At 43.8% G+C, this 16,968-nt stretch overlaps 1 protein-coding gene across 3 annotated transcripts in view; it reads right to left on the minus strand.

Moving 5' to 3' along the window:
* Positions 1–467: 467 nt before the first annotated feature.
* Positions 468–16,968, minus strand: part of NBEAL1 (neurobeachin like 1) — a 190,157-nt gene continuing 173,656 nt past the window's right edge. For all 3 annotated transcript variants that reach the window (XM_029068756.2, XM_029068751.2, XM_029068752.2), the window contains 7 exons: positions 14,171–14,343; positions 13,706–13,800; positions 10,728–10,844; positions 8,774–8,935; positions 7,743–7,891; positions 5,622–5,757; positions 468–2,595 (listed from right to left, as the gene is read on the minus strand). In XM_029068756.2, the coding sequence (XP_028924589.1) occupies positions 2,494–2,595; positions 5,622–5,757; positions 7,743–7,891; positions 8,774–8,935; positions 10,728–10,844; positions 13,706–13,800; positions 14,171–14,343 (934 nt within the window). In that variant the 3' untranslated portion in view covers positions 468–2,493. The remainder of the gene's footprint in view (positions 2,596–5,621; positions 5,758–7,742; positions 7,892–8,773; positions 8,936–10,727; positions 10,845–13,705; positions 13,801–14,170; positions 14,344–16,968) is intronic.

The raw sequence follows: 16,968 nt of genomic DNA on the forward strand, positions 1-16,968 counted from the left end.
TTATACAAAAATCGTCTCCCCACAGCCCTTTATATACCTTCCCATCTATAACTTGTTTTCATGCCTATCTCCCCCACTCATCTGAAAGCTCCTTTTGGCACAAATGAGGTTTGCCTACTTTACTGCATCGTACACTCTCAAGCATTAAGTACAGCGTTCGGTGCACGGTAAGCGCTCAATAAACACCGTTGATTGATTGATCGGTTGAAGAGTCCCAGGGTGAATCTGAGAACCCCCCCAGGGTTAATGAAATGGGCTGGGAGAGTCTGTCGGCGTTATCACTGGTATTTTATTGAGTGTTTACTGTGAGCAGAGGGCTGTACTAAGCGCTTGGGAAAGTACAATATGACAGAGTTGGTAGCTATGATCCCCACCCTCAAGGAGCTTTCAGTCCATTCAGCACTGACTCAGGGATGCCCCCGCTCCCCAGCCTCAGAATACCATGGTGCCCTTCCACCCTATGACCCCTCAAGGCCATCAAATACCTGAGGCTTGAGGTGCCTATTTCTTTGTAGGCTTGAATCATCTCTCTCCAACTGAACTGAAAAAAACACACCTGATTTTTATGCTACAAAAGCCCGATGTACCACCATGTCAAAAGATAAATCTTTGTAAAGGACCCTGCTAACCTCAGGTCAACTTCCTTCACTAAATTTTACAGGCATCCAAAATAAATACAGATCTATAACCTAGCCACCCTTGAATTCCTCTTTATAATGACCAGAAGAAAATCTTCCGAGATTTAATTAAATATCTGCTGAACCTACCTTTCATTTCAGTTGAAATCAAACACCAGGAGTATGCTGGCTTCTAACCTCCTCTTAAGCCAAAACGTTAAAACCGAAATCCAAAGTAAGACTACTTAAAAAGGTCTCGGAAAATGAGAACACAATAAATTCTGGGAAACAATCTCTCTCCCTCCCTCCCAAAACCGTGATCTTTGGCCGATTTCTGTTTTGACGCCTCTTTACAACAAGGCCATTTGGCTAGAAAATGAAAATAAGCAATAACACCTTTTCTCACTGGATCCTACTCCACTCTCCTCAAGCCCAGAACCAATTTTACAGAATAATGTTTGGTTTCTGAACACCGGATGGAGACCTCCGAAGACGATAGCATTCCTCCATGCTCTAAGTCTGATCCTTATGGCCGGCTCTTCATAGTAGCAGTCAATTCCTGGACGTTATGACAATTCAAAATCAGCTACCAAGCTTCTGGCCTTTATTTTCAAATTTCTGGAATGGAAATGTCTTGTGGACCAAATACACAGTGGAGTTGTTTTTTGGGGGAAAAGTATCCCAGAAGGAACTACATTTAAGAAGTAATGATAAGGCTTTGTAAGGTAATTGGAAGATCATCATTAGGCAAATGAGTTCTTTACAGATAAATGTAAAAGCGGCACACTGCACTAAATCAGAAAGGGGTGGACCCTAAATGATCATTAGTTTCAACAGCTTTGGCCTTTCCATCCCAAATGAACGCCTCAGTGAAATTGGTGAGAAGGAAATACTTAGTTTTCGGGTTCTGAAAATCTGAGGTAATGAGATTACACCTAAATCAAACATGAATATTGTCCACTGGGAACTGCTGTCTAGAATTCCAAAGACTTACTCTCTGTGCGATAGCAAGATTCAGGGTCCCGGGTTTCTAACGGATTTACAAACAATGACGAGTTGGACAAAAACATAACAAACCTCAGTTAATGGGCTAATTGCCTAATACATAAAGAACCCAGAATTCCCATATCCTTCCAGAAGTAAAATACATTTGATAGGTCAAAAACAGCTCTAGCAACTAATTTGAATAGGAGGACAAAACATCCATCTTGAAAATGTACCTTGCTCTCTTTTTGTTTCAGAATCCTCTACAGACTTGAGTACTCAGAGGTGCGTTCCCAGAGTAGGCTAGAACACCAGTCTCTGTTCTTCATTTCCTTTTGGTTCAATCAATCAACCTAGGGCTTTAACTAAACAGATACAGTTCTGGAACATCTAGCAGCAGAACCACAGAAAGGAAGAAAGGAGGATTTACGCTAGTGACGTGATCAGAGAACAGCAAGGTCATTAGCCGGCAGAACACGTTTCAATTCGTATCTCTCCACCGCGCCAGAGACATCGAGACATTAACTGTTGAAGTAACTGCAAATTTCCCGCCTGGGATGTGAGGTACATACCTAGCTGAGGCAAGTACTTTTGTTCACTTTCTTCTGCTGTACTTGAAGAAAGCTGGAAGTGTCTGACTAGCATGGGAATGTCACACCCTTCAAGTCGTCTCAGACTTCACTGTAACTAGGGAAAGCATTTGGTTCAATGAAATCAGGCCCAAAATGAAAAGGTGACAATACAGCCTGCGTGCTTCTAATCGTACTAGGCATGAGCCAAATTCTGACATGATCGCACCCCGAAACAGTCACCAGGAAGTTGAGAGATGTGTTTAAAGCGACTAGAAAATAAATCAAGTTTCTAGGTGGTTGGCAGAAGACAGAAGCAGCAATCACTTGGCCTCTTGAGTGTTATACTCCGTCTCCCCGGCCGAAATCTGGCTCAGTCGCTTGCTGGAGCCCCACAGTTTTCGGGAGAGCTGACCTGAACGCACCTGTTCAAAGTAATTCAGAGACACAGTTAAGAGAAAGGCTTGGAGAAAAGACGCCTTAAAAAAGGTATTATCAGGAACAACGGTGAAAATACAGAATTTCCTTAGCAGAAAAAGCTCATTTTTCCATGGCTTCTGGTTAAGAGGTGTAAAGGAAAATGGCTGCTTTCAGGATCTCTCCACACGAATAAGAAGTTGACGCCACCAAATAAGAAGCCAAATATTCTATTTAAATTTTGAAATTCCTACATTTTAAGTCCTTTGCTTAAAAATCACATATAATGGCATTAAAAATTACTTTCACCTCTAGCTTCTTTACATTATTAAGTGTGATTTCTTCTTGTTTATCTTTCATTTGGAATAAGGCTTCCACCATCCCCAAAGCTGGCAATAAATTACCAAAATAATGACATGCCAAGGGAAAAAATGAAATTTTTAGCTAACAAGTGAACTCCTTGAGGGCTTGAATTATATTTACTTACTCTACGGTACTCTCCCAAAGAGCTAAGGACAGTACTCTGCACACAGTAAGTACTCAATAAATACCAGTGATTGATTAATGATGATGGTATAAGAGTGAAAAGAAAAGGTGACATTAACAATGGGACTAAAACAGTAATTTGGAAAGCAAGAGTGCTTGAGGGTTTTTAAAGCTGTTTTGTTTGGGAAAAGAGACATATGAGGAAAAAAATCCTCAATTTTGCAAATTTCAATTTAGCAAAAAGATTAAAGCTTTGCACAATAGACTGGAACTTCTTTCCAAACCTAATCTATATACTATAGTGACTATTGTTAAATTTCTGATTAATTTAAGTAAATAACCTGATGCTAAAAATTCCTTCAAGAATGGTTAATGTGACACTCTTGAATCTCTATGCATTTTGTATTACACCATTTCCCTTAACTTCTTAATGCCATATTAAAGGGTCTGAGCCAAAATTTCACTCTCTCAGCTTGGCCTAATGGAAAGACCACGGGTCTGGGAGTCAGAAGCACCTAGGTTCTAACCCCGACTCCAACTGGTGTCCGCTGTGTGACCTGGGGAAGTCACTTCTCTTCTCTGTGCCTCAGCTACTTCATCTGTAAAATGGGGACTAAGACTGTGAGCCCTTTGAGGGAAAGGGACCGTGTCCAACCTGATTATCTTATCTATCTCAGTGCTTAGCATAGTGTTTAAATACCATAATTATTAGTATTATTACCTCTTCCTGAAACTAATGGGGGTATTTTAGCTAAGCATCAGTTAAGGAGGTGGTGGAGAGAGGGGAGAGGGTAGAAAGAGGGAAGAGACCAAAGCCCATCAGTGGTCTCCTATTGCTCCTTGTCCACTGGGGAGAGCAATCTGCTCTGCACTGCAGTTTAAGAGTGAATTTCCCACGAGCCCCGCAGCTTGGAAAACCGGTGCATGGTTAAAAATCCATTAAAGGACAGGTTTCTGAGCCTTTACATTCAAAACGATCTTTTTAAAATCCAGTGTGTTTTCTGGGGAAGTAAATCCTCACAGCCATGGAAGGCAGGTGAGGGTGAAGGTTGGAAACATTGACGTCCTGAGTGGGGAAGGTGTCTGACCAAAGAACCACTTGGGATTTCTTGCGGTGGGAGTCCTGAAAAAGGCTGGAAATCCAAGGAACCAAAGCGGCTTTTATCTCGCTATTCAAATTATAAGAATTTTTATCGTTTTTACCTTCAAGAACCTACTTTTTTTTAATGGTATTTGTTAAGCGCTTGCTATGTGCCAGGCACTTTACTAAGCCCTGGAGCAGATACATGCTAATCAGTTTGGACTGTGTCACGTCCACATGAGGTTCACAGTCTTAATCCCCATTTTACTGAAGAGGTTACTGAGGCCCAGACAAGTGAAAATGACTTGCCTAAGATCACTGAGCAGGCAAATGGCAAAGCTGGGATCTGAACCCACATACTCTGACTCCCAGGGCCTACTATTCTAATGAAAGAAGTTTCAGGCAATTAAAAGTAGCCAGCTAAATTCTGAGGGAGTTTTCAGAAGTCAGTTAAACAGAACAACTGCCCCTCAGCTCTTGGTGGAAATGTTATGGTTTGAAGGGATTCCAGGAGGTGTCACTGTCAGGCTGCTCAACTGGGGCAGACTGGGGCTCTGTGGAGATTAATGAAGCCCCTCCTCACCTGTGACAATTTACAATCACACCGGCCTTCCCCGGCAGAGCTGTGACACCACCTGGAGCCCAACTACTGCTTTTCCCAAGGCAAGAGGATATTTATTTGACAAGTGCGCCTTCGGTAGCCGGCGAGCCTATGTCAGGCAATTTCCATCAACCACAGGACGTGCACTTTGTCCGGAAGCTGTATTCCATCAGCCGAGTGGAAAAGGATCATTAAAACTAGATCGGCAGCACCCAGCCATGCCCAGGGTGACTGCATTTAAATTTAATTTTTGGAGAGAGAAAGGGCACTGCAGTGCATTCAGATGAGGAGGTTCTAAGATCTTGGGATCACACCCAGGCCTCTTAGAAATACTCATAATACTTATTCTCCAACAGACCTTTAATGCAGAATAGGGAAGTCTGAATCACCAGCCTCCTTGTACATTTCCACTTGTTTCCCAACAAAATTCTTTAATAATAATAATAATAATACTATTTAATTTTAGTGTTATTATTGATTATAATAATGAAATTATATTTGGTATAATAATAATGGCATTATATTATATGGTATTGTATTTGTTATTATAATGATTATAATAATGATTATAATAACAAATAATGGTATTTGTTAAGTGTTCACTATGTGCCAGGTACTGTTCTAAGATCTGGGGTAGATATAAGATAATCAGGTTGGACACAGCCCAAGATCACACAACCGACATGTGGTAGAGTCGGGATTAGAACTCATGTCCTTCTGACTCCCGGGCCCGGGCTCTATCCACGAGTCCATGCTGCTTCTTTAGCTGCCCAACCACTCTGATGACCCGTGGTTCAACTGGGACGAAGAGGGGCTAAGGGATTCCCCAACTGTTCTGGACATAAAGTTCTTGGAGGGAGTTTTACCTCTGCTGGTTTGCCAACACCAACAATAATCAACTTGCCATCTTCCAGTCCTACAAGGATGTGGCTGTACTCTTTGGTAACCGAAACACAGTGGATGGGTAGTCTCATGGCTAAGGGAGAGATGCTGAGATTCAAGCTAAAAGAGAATCGGATTTTAAAAAGATATTACCAAAATGAAATGATACACGATTAGCAGCTGAATTACTCCAACACAAACCCTGTTTCTATTGTGCCAAAACAGTAGCCTTTCTTCATATTATCCAAGACATACAACACAGTTTCAATTTTCAGTCTCTAGTATTCTCCCAAGCGCTTAGTACAGTGCTCTGCACCCAGTAAGTGCTCAATTAATACAACTGACTGATGACAGGGAAATCACTACAGCATTCACGTACTATTCTACTTTCAGGCCACAAAACCCCAGAACTGCGGGGAGGAAGAACACCTGGATTGCTCTCTGCATGGGGGTCTGGTGGTCTAAGCAGCTTTTTAAGTTGCTTCTCAAGCCCTTCCATGTATCCCTGATGATGCATTATCTCCAGATGAGTGAGAACTAAGATGGAAGAAGACACAAGAAAGTACTTATGGGTGGGAAAGTGGGAGGGGGAGGGCTGAGGCGGTGAGAGGCTAAGTGAATATAAAGAGGATTGGGTGATCTGGGAGGAGGGAAGTTGGGGTTTGGGAAAGGTTTACATTCCTGAGGGATGGAAAGTGACCCAAGGAGTTTGCCGAGGCCACACCCCATCCTGCTTCTGGCCTGGAACTCCTTCCCCTTCATATCTGACAAATCCCAGCACTTTCAAAGCCCTATTAAAAATCACATCTCCTCCAAGAGGCCTTCCTTGACTACGCCCTCATTTCCCCTACTCCCTCTCCCTTCTGTGTTGCCCTTGCACTTTGATTTGTATCCTTTATTTATCCCCACCCTCACTTATGTACATATCATTCATTTTTTTTAGATTGAGAGCTCCTTGAGGGAATGTGCCTACCAACTCTGTTGTACTCTACTCTCCCAAGTGTTTATACAGTGCTCTGCACACAGTAAGCACTCAATAAATACCACTGCTGGATTGATGCCAGAGCGCCTCAAAGTAGTGTAGAGTCAACAGGGCAAACGGAGAAGGAAAAGGGGGTCTTGTGGACAGGCCAGTACATTTTTCTGGCCTATCGACGGACTTCATTTCAGCTGGGTTATATTGTTAGATAATCAACAACCACCCCCACCAAGAGTTACTCAGTTAAAACACATTGTTTCAGAAAACGTCACAGGTGGAAGGACTCAAAAAGCCTCACTCACAAATTTGCCTATTCCCATAACTTGCCCTCTCAAGTCCCAACTTCATGGTCTTACAATGTGAAGAGGTGGACCTTTGACAATCTTCCATTTGCTAACCAAAGATCTCTTCAAGTTTTTCCCCACACAGTCATTGAAGCTTTTTTCATAAACAGTGGAAATGGAGTGTTCAACATAATATCTACTTTGAATACGTCAGTGCTAAATTGGTTCATCTTTCCTCCACCTCAGAAAGTTCAATTACACATGCTGAGTCTGCTGTGGGACAAATTCTCCAGTGTTCATAAACCAGGGTCTATTTTTTAATATGGTATTTATTAAGCACTTATGCAATAATAATAGCAAAAATAATAACAACAGGAGTATTTAAGTGCTTACTAAGTGCCAGTCCCTGTACTAAGCACTAGAGTGGATACAAGCAAATGGAATTGGGCACAGTTCTTAACCCATGGTGGGCTCGCATTATGTGGCAGACACTGAACTACGCACTGGTGTAGATCCAAGCTAAACAGGTTGAACACAGTCTGCGTCCCACAAGGGGCTCACAGTCTTACTCCCCATTTTAGAGATGAGGTAACGGAGGCACAGAGACGTGATGTGACTAGCCCAAGGTCACACAGCAGATAAGGAGCGGAGCTGGGATTAGAATCCAAGTCCCCTGACTCCAAGGCCTGTGCTTCATCCACTAGGCCTCTCTGCTTCTCAAGACAATGCTACTTCTGAAGATGACCAAATTCCACAAGCCCGTGGGTGACATTCATTCCCCCTCAAAGAGCAAACAGTCGTGACAGTGAACGTTTCATCAACCAGCGGTGTGGATTTGTTACCTGTGGAGGTTGCGGATGGAGAGGAAGCCTTGCAAGCTGCCCATCACGATATGCTCTCCAGCTACACACATATCCAACACTTGTTCCTGCAGGCTCTCGGAGCCTAGATACTTTCCATTTACCGAAAATAGGTGTAAAGCATGCTTATCCTGTGGAGAGCAAAGTGGGATCTTCTTAGGGTCCAAAGTAAGAGAGTTCATTCTTAGTTTATCTACTATTTGCACCCAGACCATTACACTACAGCTAAGGGAAGGAAGGATTAATAGGTCTTGGAGAATATGGATTAGGAAAAAAGGTCTGAAATCTCAAAGAGGTCAGTATGTCCATCGGTCCCTATTTGAGCGGCATAGATTAAGGTGCATTTCAGAAATGCAGATTCATCTCAACACCCAATAAGACTTTTTTCCCCGAAAATGTTCTGAATTTTTCAAAACAACTGTAGAGTCAATAGGAAGGAAAGCATTCCTCCTCCCATCAGTGAGTTTGACCCACCAAGAAAATCCTTTCCAAAAAGCGCCTTCTTAAACGTGCATGATCATAAGGATCAAAACACATCCTTAAGGCCAAGGACTGTCTAACGGAAGTTCTTGAAGCTTTCCGACGGTCTGAATGCTTTACTGAGGGTCAGAAGTGTTACAGTGTGGATTACTGGTACCATTCACTGCAGACAGGAAGGGAAGCACCCTCTCCAAAATGTTCTGTACTCAAAATGGCAATCTGAGGCAAAGTGGGAAGGGGGCTCCCTCTGGAGACGTTCCAGTTTTCGATTTTTAAATGGTATTTGCTAAGCGCTTACTATATGCCAGGCATCGTACTAAGCACTGGCATAGATACAAGATAATCAGGTTGAACACAATTTATGTCTCACCTGTGGTTTACAGTCTTAATCCTCATTATACGGATGAGGTAACGGGCATAGAGAAATTAGGTGACATGCTCTAGGTCACAGCGGACAAGTGGAGGAGCTGGGATTAGAACCCAGGTTCTCTGAATCCCAGACCTATGATGTTAATTTGTTCAGGGCTAGGTACCTTGAAGTTGGTCGTGCCTTCTATGCTGGTGCAGACAACAATATGCCCTTCCCACGACAGAGCCAAGCTGGGGACGGTCAGCAGTAGAGAGCTTTCACAAGGTGGGCGCAAAGTCCGCATATATTGGCCTTTCTGAATGGTGTGAATAATTACAGTGCCATCCTGCAACGAGAAGAATCTCTGAAAGTCTGGGTGGGAGTAAGAGGCAGAGAAAGCAGAGATCTGGTGAAGGAGAGTGGCAAGGAAGGAGGGAGAGTAAGGCAGGGGGACGAATCACCCCCCACAGATCCATATCTTCTGACACATCCCCACCCTGAAAACTTGTCACTCAAGGAGACGTTTCTCTTTCCTTTTAATGTTGGTATCGCTAAGCGCTTACTATGTGCCAAGCACTGTTCTAAGCGCTGGGGTAGATACAAGGTAATCAGGTTGTCCCACATAGGGCTCACAGTCTTCATCCTCATTTTACAGATGAGGGAACTGAGGCACTGAGAAGTGAAGTGACTCGTCCAGGATCACACAGCTGAGAAGCGGCGGAGCCGTGATTAGAACCCAGGACCTCTGACTCCCAAGCCCGGTCTCTTTCCACTGAGCACGCTGCTTCTCTTTTAGCTCCTAGGACTATCAATTTCTCACCCAAATCCCCAAAGTCCCCAATTAAAACTGTAGTTTTTTTTATTTTATAGTATTTTTTTATATTTGTTAAGCATTTACTATATCCCAGGCACTGAACTAAGCGCTGGGGTAGATACGAAGTTGTCGGGTTGGATGCAGTCCCTGTCCCGCATGAGGCTCACAGTCTTAACCCCCATTTTACAGATGAGATAACTGAGGTGCAGAGAAGCCAAGTGACTTGCCCAAGGTCACAGAGCAGAAAAGTGGTGGCCTTGGGATTAGAACCCACTTCTTCTGACTCCCAAGCCCGCACTCTGCCCACTAAGCCACGCTGCTTCTCCGCTTATGTACCAGGCACTGTACTAAATGCTGGTGTAGATATAAACTAATCAGATTGGACACAGCCCAAGTAATAATAATAATAATGATGGTATTTGTTAAGAGTTTACTATGTGCCAAGCACTGTTCTAAACACTGGGGTAGATACAAGGTTATCAGGTTGTCCCGTGTGGGGCTCACAGTCTTAATCCTCATTTTCCAGATGAGGTAACTGAGGCATAGATAAGTTAAATGACTTGCCCAAAGTCACAGAGCTGACAAGTGGCAGAGCCGAGATCAGAACCCACGTCCTCTGACTCCCGAGCTCGTGCTCTTTCCATTAAGCCATGCAGCTCACAGTATTAATCCCCAGTCTACAGATGGGGAGACTGAGGCACAGAGAAATTACGTCACTTGCCCAAAATCACACAGCAGACAAATGACGGAGCTAGGATTAGAACGCTAACTGGGAGAATACAATGCAATGGAATTAGCAGACAGATTCCCTGCCCATAATGAGCTTCCAGTCAAGAGAGGGAGACAGTAATTAATATAAATAATTTATAATATGCAAAGATACGTACATGAATGTGGCCCAGTGGAAAGACCTGGGCCCAGGGGGCAGAGGACCTGCTTTTTAATCTGGGCTCTCCTACTTGTCTGCTCTGTCACCTTGGGTAAGTCACTTCACTTCTCTGTGCCTCAGTTACCTCAGCTGTGAAATGGGGATTACATCCTGCTCCCTTCCACCGATAAGGCCCAGGGGGGACAGAGAATGTGTCGAAACCATCACGTATCTACCCCAGGGCTTAGTACAGTGCTTGGCGCATAAGTGCTCAAGAAATACCATTAAAAAAACAGTTTCCAGTAGGTCATCTACATTAATCTTTCCTTTTAGATTCCTAAAGATTAGCTTCCTTAATCCCTGAAAATAAAACCCTACAATTTTTCTGGTGGATACTTCCCTAGCCTTTATAGTAGAAATGACTTCTCCAATAAATAAAGAAAAATTCACTCTTACCCTTGCTCCTGACACTGCCATGTCTAGCTCAGTGCTGATACCAACGCTCGATATTTCATCGGTGTGTCCGTAGAGAATCTGGAAGGGTTTCGTGGCTAAACCCACCGGAACGCCTCCCTGGGATGAAAAGAACAAAGGTGGTGAGGATCTCCTAGGGTTTTTGTGGATAGCTGGAAGACAGCAGCAGCCAAGAGATCAGCCTGGTGGGCTGGTTTTGGAAAAGAGACGTCAGGAGCCACATGACATCAGGAGGTGAAGTCTAAAATCGGGCTAATAATAATAATGATGGCATCTGTTAGGAGCTTACTATGTATTAAGCACTGTTCTGAGCGCTGGCTAGCAAATCCGAGTTCTTAAGAATGTTAACCCCACATCAGACCACTTGGTCTCTGTACATTTCAGTCAACCAACCAATTCCCCATTGGGTAGGGACTTTAATTTACTTCAACCTTGAAAACCAAATAGAGAACCTAGCATCTCTCTACTTTTCCTAGGGGAACTCAGGATTTATTGCTGAGAGGAACCAATTCACTAAAGGCTGCGTGTATCATGTGTATGGATCTAGCACAAAATCAATATATGTCAAAATGTGGCATCACTTAAAAAAAAAAAATCAGTGCCAAACCAAAGTGATCTACCCAAAGAGACAAGACACGGAGCGTGTCCAATTATTTCCTTGTACATCAGCAGTTCTCAAATGCTAATTTTGCCAATAAGAAGCCCTCTTACCAAATGATCTGCCAGCATTAGAAAGGGATTAGTGAACTGTACCGACAGTAAGCGCTCAATAAATTCCATTGATTATTTATTCATCGACTGTCTCAGTCCCCATTTGATTATAAGCTCCTCGAAGGCGGGGAAATGTATTTAAACATGTCTTTGCATACTTTTAAGCACCTAGTTCAGTGCTCTGGATACAGGTGCTCAAATGCTGATATTTGCTTCTTTTTTCCCCAAATGGAAATTTAATGACATACATTTTGTACACATAAGCATCTAAAGATTCAGTGAAAATATATTACAGCCATCTTCTGCTTTTCCTACTATCCTGTTTTCTTAACTTCCTCTGCCCCTTTCACCTTTTTCCTTGGCCAGGTGGTTATAATTAATGCACAACCACCTGCCACCTAAGAGGGAAAATCATTTGGAAACGATGCCTTCATCTTCCAGAAATTAAGAATTTGCACTGAGAAAATAGGACAGGGCAGTCATCATCCCCTGTTTTCGCCTATCCTGCCGTCGACCCCTGGGCCACATCCTCCTCACCTCCGCCAAACTAATTCTCTTTCCCTCTTCAAAGCCCTACTGAGAGCTCACCTCCTCCAAGAGGCCTTCCCGCACCGAGCTTCCCCTTTTCCCTCTGCTCCCCCTCTACCCCACCCTGCACCTCCCCTCAGCTAAGCCCCCTTTCCCCCCGCTTTCCCTCTGCTCCTCCCCCTCTCCCTTCCCCTCAGCACTGTGCTCGTCTGCTCAATTGTATAATAATAAAAATAATGTTGGTATTTGTTAAGCGCTTACTATGTGCCGAGCACTGTTCTAAGCGCTGGGGTAGACATAGGGGAATCAGGTCGTCCCACGTGGGGCTCACAGTCTTAATCCCCATTTTACAGATGAGGGAACTGAGGCACAGAGAAGTTAAGTGACTTGCCCACAGTCACACAGCTGACAAGTGGCAGAGCTGGGATTCGAACTCATGAGCCCTGACTCCAAAGCCCGTGCTTTTTCCACTGAGCCACGCTGCTTCTCCTATATTTTTTATTACCCTATTTATTTTGTTAATGAGATGTACATCACCTTGATTCTATTTATTGCTATTGTTTTAATGAGATGTACATCCCCTTGATTCTATTTATTGCTATTGTTTTTGTCTGTCTGTCTCCCCCGATTAGACTGTGAGCCCATCAATGGGCAGGGACTGTATCTGTTGCTGATTTGTTCTCTATCTGTTGCTGATTTGTACATTCCAAGTGCTTAGTACAGTGCTCTGCACATAGTAAGCGCTCAATAAATACTATTGAATGAATGAATCTTTAAAAAAAAACCTGGGTTATAATATAATAACAATAATACCAATTAATTGATGCTATCTATTGAGCGCTTACTATGTGCAAAGTGCTGCAGTAAGCACTTGGAAGAATACAATGCAATGGAATTAGCAGACAGATTCCCTGCCCATAATGAGTTTCCAGTCAAGCGAGGGAGACAGACATTAATATAAATAATTTATAATATGCAAAGATATGTGCATGAGTGCTGTGGGATTGGAGGTGGGGCAAATATCAAATGCCCAGAGGTCACAGATCCAAGCACAAAGATGTCGCAGAAGGGAGAGTGAACTGGGGAAAAGAGGGCTTAATCGGGGAAGACCTCTCGGAGGTGATGTGACGTTAAAAAGGCTTTGAGGGTGGGGAGAATGGAGGTCCGGCATATTTGGAGAGGGAGGGAGTTCCGGGCTATGAGGGGGACTTAAGAAAAGGGTCAGAGGAAAGACAGACATGATTGGGGCACAGTGAATAAAGTTGACTCTAGAAGAGCAGACATTAATGGACTAACAGTGTCTCTGGAGAAGACACGAATGCTAGGAAAATTCCAAGGAAAAGGTGGAAGAGGCAGATGGATAGAGACCAGAACAACAATAACAGAAGAACCATAAGAAAGGCTGCGGAATACGGCAGAGGACAGGACGTTCTGGAGAGAGTCTATCCCTGGTGTTGCTACGAACCGGAAATGACTCAATGGCACTTAACAATAATAGAAGAAGAGCAGAATGTGTAGCCGGGGCTATGGTGGGAGTTCAGTGAGGTGAGGTACGATGGGGTAAGCTGATTTACCGTAATGCTTTGCATTCTCAATTAAGTTCTTTTTAAGCCCAGACAATAATTCTGAATAGATATGCCATTCGCTAGTGAACTGAACTGTGTGGATAAGACGATCTGAAAGAAAAACATTTTAAATTCTGTTCTTTCAGGTTCGGTTACCTGCTGGGCAATTTGCCAGATCATACATGTTGTGTCTCTGGAACCGGAAATCAGATGTATCCCACAGTAATCCGTAGCTAAGCAGGTCACCACATCTGTAAAGCGAGAAAGCAGGGTAAAGGACAAGGCTCAGGGAACCCGTTAATCCTGGGGAGGTGATTGCCTCCACAGTGCGACATCATTTTAGATTTGCCAGGCCAAACGTGAATCGCCCGTGACCCTTCCCAAGACTACTAGCGACCTATGACAATACTTAGGACAGCATAAGTAGCCCTAAGAAACATAATCCAGAGGAATGGGATCTTTTTCAACCTTTATAATTTCAGATATTAGAGGTCCAGGAGAATTCCTGCCGCTTTAGTGAACTGACACCAGCACTTCTTTAAACATGCCTGAGCCTGTGTCCGGAGCAGGAGACGCCCCAGGAGAACATGGCCTCTAGAGACAAAAACGTTCATTACTTACCCATGTGTCTCTCGTGCTGTGCGATCAATTTGCCTTTGGTGAGCGATGTCACTCGGATGCTGTTGTCCCAATGTCCTGCACTGAACAGCAGCTTTGCATCATGGGAAACCACAAATAATTTGGACGTGATCTCCAGTCCTGGTGCAAAAGGTCCATTCACGCTACGTTGGGTTCTGGAATTACAGTCATTAACAAGCATTTAGTGAAGCACCTTTTCCTCTTTCAAAAGAAAAATGAAGTATCAGTTCTTTCTACTTCCATCTCTACCTATCTGGGGGACATCTGGGTCACCTGGATCTATTTCAATCAATCAATCAATGGTATTTATTGATGAGTGCTTACTGTGCAGAGCGCTGTAATAACTGCTTGGGAAAGTACAAAAGAGTTCGTAGACATGTTCCCTGCCCTCAAGGAGCTTACAGTCTAGAGGGGAATGGGGCTGGGGGAAGGATAGTAAAATAAATACTGGGTATGTGCATAAGTGCTGTGGGGCTGAGGGTAGGGTGAATACCAACTACTTAAAAAGTAAAGATCCAAGTGCATAGGTGATGCAGAAGGGAGAGAGATTGGAGAATAGAATGTCTTAAAAGGGAAAGGCTTTCATTTTAATAAGGCTTTGAAGGTGTGGAAAAGTGGTGGTCTGTCGTACCAGAAAGAGGGAGTCCTAGGCGAGAGGGGGGACATGGGCAAGGGGTCAGCAGAGAGATGGATGAAAGAGTGAATAAATTAGTGTTAGTGGAAGAAAGTGCAGAAAGGGCTGTAGTAGGAAATCAGCAAGGTAAGGTAGGAAGGGTGAGCTGATTGAATGCTTCAGAGCTGGTGGTAAGGAGTTTCCGTTTGATGCGGAGTTGGACGGGCAGCCACTGGAGGTTGTTGACGATTGGGGAGATGTGGACTGACTTCTTTTTTATAACAATAATCTGGTCAGCAGAAAGAATTATGGACTGGAGTGGGAGAGACGGGAGGCAGGGAGGTCAGCGAGGAGGCCGATGCCGTAATCAAGTACTTGGATCAGCGGGGTAGCCATTTGGATGGAGAGGCAAGGATAGATTTTACATATGCTGTGCAGATAGAATTGACAAGATGTGGTGACAGACTAATATGTGAGTTGAATGAAAGCAATGATCAAGGATAACAACAAAGTTACAGCCATGTGAGGTACAAAAGATAGTGGTGTTATCTTGAGTTCACTTTAGACCTGTTAAGTTTAAAGCGTCGGTGGTCCTAGGTAGGGATGTCCCGAAAGCAGGACGAAATGTGAAACCGCAGAGGAGAAAGGTCAGGGACAGAGAGGTAGATTTGGGAGTCATCAGCGTAAAGATGGTAGTTGAAGCTGTGGGTGTGAATCAGTTCTCCAAGGGAGAGGGTGCAGATGCATAATAAAAGTGGAGCCAGAACTGAGACTTGAGGGACTCTCATTGTTAGAAGAAGGGACGCAAAGGAGGAGCCTGTGAAAGAGACTGAGAAAGATAAATAAAGGAGGAGAACCAGGAGGGACAGTGGTAGTGATGCCAGCTTTAGATACTATTTCAAGAAGGGGGTGGTTCGCAGGGTCCAAAGAAGCTTAAAGATCAACAAGGAGAATTAGGATGGAGTAGAGGCCATTTAATATGGCAAGAAGAAGGTGACTGGTGACCTTTGAGAGGGCAGTTTCTGTGAAGTGAAGGGGACGGAAGCCAGACTGGAGGGGGGCAAGGACAGAAACGGAAGAGAGGAAGTGGAAACAGTGGGTGTAGATACCTCACTCAAGGAGTTTGGAGAGGACTGGTAGGTGGAAGATGGGGTGATAACCGGGGGGAGCTGTCAAAGGAGGCCTTTTTGAGGACAAGGGATACGTGAACATATTTGAAAGCAGTGACGAACAAGCCAGTGGAAAATGGACATTACACCACCTATGTTGAATCCTGCTCTATCCCAAGGAAACAGAAATACACAGATGGCAAGCTGGACATCCTCCTGTCAGCGCCAGATAACCTGAATTCTACCCCTGCTTTTGGCTGGTATCTTTGGGCAACTGACTTAACATTTCTAGGCTTTAGTTCTCCTCATCCATGAAATCAGCATAATACCTCTTGCCCCCTCTCTCCCTCCCATCACAGGTAATAGAAAGTTTCGATCAGAAAGGAAGCCCTCCATTATCTAAAACCATTGTCATCCCTTTTTTATGGAATTTGTTAAGTGTTTATTATGTGATAGGGGCTGTCCTAAGTGCTGGAGGAGATACAAGCTAGTCATTGACTGAGTTATGTTAGCTACTGTTACCACTAGCTGATAAGACTGGTTTTCAAATGGTACAATCCCAAGTACATATATATTTGTAATTTATTCATTCATATTCACGTCTCTCTTTCCCCTCTAAACTGTACGCTCGATGTGGGCAGGGAATGTGTCTGCTTATTATTTTAGTGTACTCTCCCAAGCTCTTAGTATAGTGCTTTGTACACAGTAAGCGCTCAATAAATACAGCTGAATGAAAGAATGAATGGTAGAAGATGGAGGTCAAGTAGGTAAGATAAAAAGGGCAAGTGTTTCGATAAGGTGCGAAGGAATGGGGTCAGAGTTGCAGGTGAAAGGCGATTTTGAGAGGAAGTGGGAGAGCTCACCTGGAGACACTGCTAGGAAAGATGGGAGAGTCATAGAGGGGGCAGGGGTGAAACGGGATGGAGAAGAGCAATGGAGACTTTAGGGAAGATCATGCCTGATGACTGTAATTACAGACTGGAGTGGGAAGAGACAGGAGGCAGGGAGGTCAGCGAGGAGTGAATTATATCCCGTCATATCCCACTAAAGTATGTGAC

The sequence above is a fragment of the Ornithorhynchus anatinus genome, chromosome 7 (assembly GCF_004115215.2).
Source record: "Ornithorhynchus anatinus isolate Pmale09 chromosome 7, mOrnAna1.pri.v4, whole genome shotgun sequence".
In the NCBI taxonomy this organism is placed as follows: domain Eukaryota; kingdom Metazoa; phylum Chordata; class Mammalia; order Monotremata; family Ornithorhynchidae; genus Ornithorhynchus; species Ornithorhynchus anatinus.